This window comes from Borostomias antarcticus, assembly GCF_949987555.1.
Source record: "Borostomias antarcticus genome assembly, chromosome: 2".
NCBI classification, from domain to species: domain Eukaryota; kingdom Metazoa; phylum Chordata; class Actinopteri; order Stomiiformes; family Stomiidae; genus Borostomias; species Borostomias antarcticus.
In genome coordinates, this window is record NC_140235.1 from 29,394,518 (window position 1) to 29,404,088 (window position 9,571).

Consider the following 9,571-nt stretch of genomic DNA (forward strand, 5'->3'; position numbering starts at 1 on the left):
TGAACATTTTGGTGTATAATATGTGAAAGTACTGAAAATTGTAGGAGTAGTGGCAGCAAAATGTATGGATATTTTCAAATCTCCAACTGCCACCACTCTAACTTAACAGTCCATCATTTCTTTTAATGGGACAAAACCATTTGGGAGTCACCAATACCATTACACAACAGCACTAGGCAGAGCACAGGTCAGCGCAGTAGAAATCGCTCATAACCCTGAACTAACCCTGATTTTTAAAGCTGGTTGAAAGAAATATGATGGTAAATAAACAGGTCTGGTTATGTTTTCTTTATATCCCTGTATTTAAAAAGACATTGACAATAATACAGTCTTGGTCCATATGGGTTTAAAGGTGACACACATCCTCATGAGTTTTCAGTATTTTATTTTTCACTTGAATCCAAGGTCATACAAATGATACACAGCTGAAATTAAGACACACACAGGCACACACACACACACACACACACACACACACACACACACACACACACACACACTCTATACATTGAAATAATAGGTGCTTCACCACCTCACTTATAAAGCTTCCTCTTCTTTTAGCACTCCTGAATTTCAGCAGATTGCAGCAGAATCAGGCCGACCGACCCTCTGTGATCTACCTCACAAAAAAAATAAAAAAATAAAATAAAATCACTTATGTAGTTACATGAGATTTTACAAACAGTTTGACACAAAGTATTGTTTTTGTGTTCTCTCTGTGAAGAGAGTCCTCATTGGTACAGTCTACGAAGGCTAGTCAACTCTGGAAATACCTGTTTACAAAAACACTGATGTTATTGCTAATTCCATATACCCACACTGCATTGTGATTCCAAGGAAACAACCTCTAACCATGACCAGAAAGAATAAATAAGGAAAAAAAAAATAGCTTGTATATAGATCCGATTGCACTTTATTCCTGGAGAGACCCCCAAACCTGCTAACTACATTTTACACAAATGTAATACCTGTGTGATTACATGGGGAAAGCAATTCATGTGTGATTACACGTAATTATGTATGTACAAGTCGTAAAACTAAAATGGAATGGTGACAAAAGCACTCATTTCTATTATACAAAGGCAATCACAGATTGCAAATATTTGAGGCCAACGTAAAAGTGTCCTTTCCCCTCCTTACATAAGTGTATGTTCCCACTGTCATCATTATACTGTCATTATACTGTCACTGGCTATATGGGAACCCCATTCCAAATCTGTAACTCGTCTGAGAATAGTAATCAGGGCATGGCAAGCCATTCACCTAGCTAGTTGTGAATTTCAGCACGTGATTATAATAAAGGTATGTTATGTTTAATGATAACTGATTCCACTACAGAGGTGGTGCCAATCTATACAACCTTTAGCTGTAGAACCTATAAGTTGTAATGCCATCTTGGTACATTCTTTCAAAACATGTTTTGCATCATTAGCGATCGTGTGTCAATTTGGTTTTGCTGTCGTAATTATTCAGGGGCTCACATATGGACATATAAATACTTGTTTGGGTTCATTACAAATGGGAACATACAATACATCTCATGGGTGCTGTAGTGATCACCATATACATCTCTGTGACACCTTTGCTCAGCCCTGAAACATTTCCCTTTTATGATCATTTTGAATTCAGGCAACCACCCCCCCCCCCCCTGCCAGAAAAGCACATAGCACCATCTTTTTCCCTAGTCTTTTCAGTCAAGACCAACACGCATCCACACACCCATGCACACACTCGCCACACGAAAAGCCAAACAGCTCACTCTTACACTTCAGAAGTTTGAAGAACCGGAGGAGCGAATACCAACCTCCCACTATAGTGTGAGGGAAGAGCTAATGTCAGACATCAGGATTAATGTCAGGGAACTATGTGGAGCACTCTGGTGCCGGGCGGGAGAAGGTATTTTGGCCACAAGGGGGCACAGAAGTCATGGCACGTTAGGTCACAGGAAGTTCTGGACAACTTTTTTTGTTATGAGAACACAAGACATAGTCTAAAGTCTTTTTCCTCCCCCCTGTTCTTCTTCTCTCCACATAAATGTCTCTTCCTCCCAGACTCTTTTCATTCTGTATGCGTGTCCTCCATCTTGGTTGTCATCTGCGCTCCACTGCTCGAGCTGAGCGCTTCTCAGTCGACGTGCGGCTTCTCAACACAGCCCTATGGAGAAAACACAAAGACGTCTGTGGTGTTAATAAGATTATTAACTCTTAAGTTAACACTTTACATTAAGTTGCCCTCATGTAACTACATAACTGTATCGGTAACATTGCTCACCTCCCTTGTTCTCTGTAAAGTGCATTGTGTTGCCTCTGTGTATGAAATGCGCTATACAAATAAAGCTTTGATTAATTGATTACAGTTACACAGTGTCTGTACAAGTGGAACAAGGTATGGGGCTCTCCAAGGGTAAGTGGATGTAAATTGTAGAGACCTTTACTAAACCTTGCCACTTGTATAATAACCATAATATTATGTAACTGCATAGCAGTTCCTATGTAACAACTGTTGATTTAACATTTATTACTATGTAGTTATGGGTGACATAATGTTAAGAGTCGCCACAGAATACGTTTACAAACATGTTTACGCTAGTAGTAGCTTATAAATCAGCTGTGAACACAACTTTAATTCGGTGGGTATCATTGTCAGTAAAAGGAGAGAAAGCCCTAGCCTGCCTAAAATGTTAACTAGTAGGTTTGTTCTTAAAATAGCCCTCTATAAGGCTAATATAGGACAGCGCCAACTCTCCTGAAAATGGGCCCATGAAGAAAAGCTCAGCGAGGACAAAGGACAAAATCCTCAAAGTAAAAATTCTGTATCCAAGCACTGGTAAACTGTGATAAGTGGACAGTTTAATTTATTGGTTTAATTGGTGGTACCTATCATGCAGAAGGTTTTACAGGAAAGCAATGTATCACTGCTGTAAGTTAAAGAACAACAACAGTTGGATGAAAAGTAACTGCCTAATCCTGTGCAAAGAAAGAGAGGGGGAGAGAATAAAAGAAAGAAAGAAAGAAAGAAAGAGAGGCCAAAGGGAGCGAGCAAACAAGAACTCGTGCCAACATCCCAACTCCCATCTCACACATAAGAACTAGAACGACAACAACAAGTAGCAGGTGACCCGACGTCACCTCAGCAGAGACTGGTTCTGCGTCTACTGTGGAACACAACACGCTTCACCTGCTGTCACACTTTCACAGACTCAAAACTGAGGAAACTAAAAAAAAGATATTTTCAATCTCAATGAGACTAACCTTGTAAAATAAAGGTAAAAAAAAAGAAAAAATAAGTAATTTACTGACGGGGAGAAATAAGCTGTACTTCTGAATGGACACCTACAGTAATGAATGCACCATAGGCTTGTTAACAAACTGGTGAAATAAACTTAAATGAAATTAAGAATGTGGTGAAGGTTTTCGAAAACTAAACTTTAAATCTTTGTCAGCCTTATTTTTCCCCAAATAACTGACGACTGCATTCATTCCTGCACACATATTTTTTTTCTCGAAAGTAACAAAATGTTAAACTCTGTATGTGCACACTGGTGCTAGATAAATTTGAACAGGCCTTACCATAGCTAGCTGTCGTCCTATGTTTCCCACGGTCACTCCTCCTGAGAAGAATATGCATGGGAGCCAGGATCGAACATACAGGAAATCTGGGGAGGTATACCTGCAAGAGAGGAGAAAAAACAACATCATATTAAATAAACCCCTTTAAATAAGTCACACAAGAAGACATCCACTCAGTGAAGGCATTGGCAACCTGAATACAGTGTCAGAGACAGATCTTTGAGGGGGGCCGGGGATTCAAACTTTCACCCAGCATATCGTGACACTCTTGACTATCGGTTTCCTCTGTCTCCTTCCCTCAGTCAACAAGAGCAATGGAAGCCTTTTGAAGGCAGTTTTTGTGAGGTCCCTCGCTGGAGGAGCAGTCAGTGAGCTGCCTCATGGCAGGATGTGTTTGAGGAGGTCTAATAATTGGGCCTAGCAACATGTGGGACGCCGGATCAGGGAAAAAAATAACTTCATTCATGTCTGAGCTGTCGGATTGTTTCAGTTGGAATCTAGGTGAAGTGGGGGCTATTTTCGGAGAGGGAATCCTACCTCATACGCAAGTGTTTGTGTGTGTGTGTGTGTTATATATATGACGTGCTATGTACATTCAACATTATATATATGTTACGGTGAATGTGAGAAAACGGGGAATGTGAGCTTTTCCCGGTTAATGCGCACATTCCCCGACCTCGCGGGGAATGTAGGAGAAACATGTGCGTTTCTCACATCTCCCGGGTAATGTGCACATTCCCCGACCTTGTGGGAGATGTGAGAAATTGGTTAGTATTTCTCACATCTCCCGCAAGGTCGGGGATTGTGCACATTAACCGGGAAATGCTTACAATTCCCGTTTTCTCATATTCACCGTAACATATATATATATAATATAAATTATGTTGAATGTACATAGCACGTCATGACAGAATGGTAGACTTGATAGTAAAGGACATCATTTTCCAACCTCAGCGAGAATATACAAACATTCCTGTATTAATCCCACCATGATGTTCCATCTCTGCAGTAGCCCAGTCACTTTTACACATCTGTCTGCTAATACACCAGATGTTGTTGTCAGTGAAGTACCCAGAGAGGTGTTTGTTCTGGAGGTAGCCTGCACATTTGACTCTAGCCTAGAGGAAGCCTTCATCCCCAAGTACTTGTGTTCATATTTAGCAGCCTAGGACATACTGTACACATATGTTGGTCGTAAGACGGTTCTAACAACTGGGGATGCCCAAAAAGAGGGCTAAACGCCCTGCTAAGTATTGCTTTGTCTCTGCTGTCATAGGCAGCCTACCTTATATGGTGGAGACATGGCTACTTGTACCCTTGTAATGTAATTATTCTCAATGTGGACATAAATAAATTCTTAAAATGTGAGAGAGAGAGAGAGAGAGAGAGAGAGAGTATCCCTTTCTCAGAAGAACAGCTAAAACAACAGTTTATTTTCTGTCCGAACCCCCCGACAATTATTTCAGTGCCTAGAGGACACTGTCAAAACGGATGTCACCCATGTTATGTCTTTAGTTTACAAGAGGATACTTTGAAGGAGATTAAACAAAACAAAAACTTCAGGGGAAACACACATTTTTGAAAGGTTATTTCATGCTGACTTACTGATAGACGCCGTTGTAGACCAGCAGCTGGGCAATGATGGTGGCCAGGAAGGCAGTGGTGATGCCCAGACCGAAGCCACTCCTCGACCGGTCGAACGTCCACCACAGGCCAAGGGACAGGGCAGCTAGTGTGAGGGACAGCTGCACATTGTTGGCAAAGTCTAGTTTCTGTGATAACGGTTGGTTAAGGGCAAAATCTTCATCGATGGGTTTGAATGGATTCAATGTCAGCCCAAGTGCCACACAGGGGTCGGAATTATCAGGGCTGACGTTGGAAGAGCTCAACTCAAACGTCGCTATCCTGATTACTTTTATACGGGTCAAAAAGATCGAGATCATTTCAGCATCAGCAGGTCAACCCCTAGAAATATACTTTCGTTAAATGAGTATGCTATGTGTAGCAGTGTGTTAGCTCCCTTCAGATGTGCAGTTGTCATATGACAACAGATATCATTATAGAAAGGATACAGCACTGGCGTGGTTGATGCCCACAAACACTGCGATGCACCTCATGACGCTGGCCCACTCCCGTTTGAACTTGTGGGGCTCTCCTAGATGGCTGTCGATGCAGGGATACAACAGACCAACAACAGCTGCAAGAAACAAGGACATGTATTTTTTATTTTATTTAATAACACATTAACCAGTTATGTGTACAGTTAAATTCAGGGTTGGAAAAACAACACTATAATAACAATCCTTTGTAAAACATTTGTAGAAAATTAACAAACTATTAAAAATGGTTTGTAAACAGTTATACATGGTCAGTAAGATTAGTACTGTAACCACTGTATGAGGCTGATGTAGGAATCAAACCTGCAACTCAGTGGAGCCTGACAACTGAATCTCATCTACTAGACTAGAGGGACATTACCTATATCAGTGCATCACTATATGGAGGTCTGGGTTTAATTTCAACCTCATACAGTGGTTCTATGTAAATAGTCACTAATCATTTAGTGACCATTCATAATTGGTTACAAACATTAGATTGATCATTCATCTTTTATGATTGTTTTAGCAATTGCTTAACATGGTTCATGTTCTTTGAGCAAAATTGTTTTCTCCAACTACTTTCTGGCACATTCTGGTTGTTCTTTTACTTTCATTTATACCCAAAGACAGAACAAAATGAAAGGCATATACGTTTTCCTGTTAGGCCTACAAGATTTCCCATAAATGTGTAGGCTATAAGGGCTGGGAGGGACGGGTATTTAATTCCGTCTGCACTTCCTGGTTTATCTTTTTCAGTAGTGGCATGTTTCAGGCAGCAACCAATCACAAGCCGCCTCCAGGAGGGGAGTCTGTCTGCAGAGCGAGTCAGAGGCCTGTGAGCTGCTGTGTACAAGCCAATGAGAGCAGCCGAGAAGACAGCACTTCAGAGGAACTTTCTCAACTCATTCAAACCAGGGTCTTTGTTATCTTTTAGGTTGACAAATAATTACCGAAAACAATCAATCAAAGGAAGCTGATTTACTACGAAATCAACAAGCCCAGTGTCCTCTTAAGATAGGATGATAGTAAGTAGCCTAGTTGTAGACCTAAGATATCTTAAGAGTTGCAATAGAAAATAACATTGAGTAATAATTACCTGAACAGAAAGGAAAAAATGTTTGGTCTGTAAACAGATAGATGCTAAATCAGATGTAAATTTGATTCAATTAGCCTACTGAAGTTTATCAACGGGATATCCTGTTAGCCTACATACAATCAAGCTCTTTATTTTGGCTTTTGAGTAAACATTTTACATGCCCATGGCACTTTGTTAATATAGCCTACTATAACACATTATTCAGACCAGGTTTGAATGTCCTCTCCGATGCTTGCCACTATACATAGCCCCTCAGCGCCCAGGGATGCAGTCTGCATACGGATTGGCCTGCAAAGCTCACCCGTTATGACAACAGCCATTCAATGAGCAGCACAGCCCACCATGTCCGGCTGTTTCTAGGGAAGCCTATTGGTGGGCTATTGAAATACTAGTCTACTGTAAGTTCCCAGACAAAACGGGCGCCGTCATTTCCAGTGAGAACATTTACATAATAGCATAGGCTAATAATGAAACCTCGGCGATCTCCCCAGTTGACTCCAATTCAGCTAATCGTCATGATACTGTGAATGGCCACGAAGACCACCATATCTGACTCCACCCTCCCCTTCCTCTAGCATTCCATTGACCAAATACCTACCTTATCCAGTCAACACGATAAAAGTCTTGCACATTCACACACAAAATAATGACGAATGCCTAGATAACTGGCCTATCGGCATTAAGTAGGCTACTACTCACCAGCAGCTGTGCCGCAGCTAGGTGGGATCCACCAGGCAGATGAGAACAACGTTGCCATCACCTCCTCGGGGAACAAAGTCACATTTCTTTGTACCTGCAGCAAGTTGAGTACCAGTGCAAGGAATACTCCGACGGTGAAAAGAACGAGGCCCCGCCGAATCAAGTTCGCTGTTCGGACGTCGTGCAGAGACCCGTAGGCATTGCTGAGGACTGATGTTATAATGGACATCATTTCTTCAGCCTTTGATGCGACCCAATTTGGCCCCGATAAATTCTTAGATTCCACCCTTGACGCACAGGAGCAACTCCAACAGTGTTCCTCGAGTCTTGGCATTTGGCACTTGAGAGCTGGAACACAATAGAGATCGGTTAGTATCCTGCTACATTGTATCTCGCCACGGAAGCATTCCCATGTCAAGTTGTAGTATACAAAGGAAAACTAGCAACAATGTTGCACTATAAAGAGATATATATAGTGCCAGACAGAGCTGGGCTAACTATGTAACCATCTGTTACCTTGGTCTGCAAACGTCTTCACTGTTTGATCCAGCAGTGGTCGACCCTATTCATTCGCACCTTCGGAAATGATTAAACGCGGAGCTTTTCTGTGCTCTCTCAATCCGCCTGTTATCACGTCGTGAGGTCACATCGTCATTTGAGTAAGACAGAGAGAGAGAGGCAGAAAAAAACTGTTATTTCATTCTTGAACGCCGAGCTCATACCAGAGTCGAGCTTCCTCTGCAGAAAACAATCACAGCTGTGTCGGGTGAGTTGCGTCGGCCAATAGGAGCGAGGCGGCCGCTATGACGCGACGCCACCCCACCGCCCCTCGCTCACGGAGAGTCATACGAGCTCAGCTCAACTCGACGTTTGCGGTCATGCAGTCAGGCAGTCTGTGGACGTGGGAGGGTGTGGTGACTGGAAGCAAACGAGGTAAACAGTTGGCACACGTTTGAGCAGTGAGCAAACTTATTGGGACAGCTATTGAGATGTAGCCTACAGACTATACCCAATACCTACATGCCATCACAACATGGCCTATAGGATATATGAACATAGGCCTGCCATAAGTTATGATTTTCTGATTTTCATTATTTATTTGGTCTGCTTCTTTCTATCTGATACACCGCATACAAAGTCATATATTAGGTCACCTCAGGTAGTTGAGGATCAGTTGGCACAAAACCAGCGTTGCTGACCTGAGGGGGTGAGTCTGCTGAGAACGTCAGCAAAGGGGGGTCAATGCCCTGTTGGCACAGTGTTCCAAGGGCCAATAACAACAACAGGGAATTGTGTTTTGCAAGATGTTACCTGACTCAGTGTAACGCACCAGGAGCTCTATAGAAGACAAACACAAAAGGGACAGTGGCACAGTTTCCTAGGGACACGTAAGGTCTGGTCTAGAATGAAGAAACCCTTTTAATCAGAGAATCTTCACTGTTGTGGTCGCAAGATTTACAATAGACATGTAGTTATCATACACCCTGTCTCCTGATAACAGCTCATAGTGATGAGCTATAGTAATGAGCTGTATTAGGAGTGAACACTATTGGATATAGTCTGTAGGCTACATCTCCATAGCTGTGTGCAAACTGGAGGAGTAGCAAGGTCCTCTCTCTTAACCTATTATATTTATATTTTGCTACTCTTGCACTTTGGCTTCAGCACTAGATTATGTTCTTAGTCACTTGTTTAGAAAGGAGATGCACTAAAGAGTTCTGGCGAGTAGTAGCCTTGTACACTGACTACCTACGTTAAATGCTATTATTGTAAGTCACTTTGGATAAAAGTGTCTGCTATGACTGTAATGTAGTGTTATTTGTATGAGGTGTTCCTGAAAAGGTGGTGGTTCTTCATTGTGCTCATGCTGGTGCATATAAACGGCCCAGCTGTGTTATTGCACTGTTACAGAGTGTATTGTGGTCTCTCTAAGCATCAGCCATGGTTGTCACCACCACAGAATGATGACAATTTATGTTTCTGACACATCTGCACAAGCATATACTGTACATGCATGCACACCACACACACCTACAGTACACACACACCTACACATACACACACACACCTACAGTACACACACCTACACACACACACGCACACACACA

At 42.1% G+C, this 9,571-nt stretch overlaps 1 protein-coding gene across 1 annotated transcript; it reads right to left on the reverse strand.

The window, feature by feature from the left end:
- Positions 1–480: 480 nt before the first annotated feature.
- insig1 (insulin induced gene 1) lies at positions 481–8,173 on the reverse strand. Its single transcript, XM_084449432.1, has 6 exons — positions 7,980–8,173; positions 7,464–7,811; positions 5,642–5,766; positions 5,175–5,341; positions 3,570–3,669; positions 481–2,154 (listed from the first exon to the last, which is right to left on the reverse strand). Exons 2-6 carry the CDS (start codon positions 7,795–7,797, stop codon positions 2,125–2,127), a joined length of 756 nt encoding a protein of 251 aa, XP_084305558.1. The 5' UTR covers positions 7,798–7,811; positions 7,980–8,173; the 3' UTR covers positions 481–2,124.
- Between the last annotated feature and the right edge of the window lie 1,398 nt (positions 8,174–9,571).

What these genes read in the sequence shown, in the direction of transcription:
- insig1 (XM_084449432.1), bottom strand. Translation starts at nt 7,797, where the DNA reads ATGCCAAGACTCGAGGAACACTGTTGGAGTTGCTCCTGTGCGTCAAGG. An exon ending in GTCTACAACGGCGTCTATCA is followed by an intron (nt 3,670 to 5,174) that starts GTAAGTCAGCAT and finishes CCTCTCTTGCAG; the next exon opens with GTATACCTCCCCAGATTTCC. An exon ending in TAGGACGACAGCTAGCTATG is followed by an intron (nt 2,155 to 3,569) that starts GTAAGGCCTGTT and finishes TTTTCTCCATAG; the next exon opens with GGCTGTGTTGAGAAGCCGCA.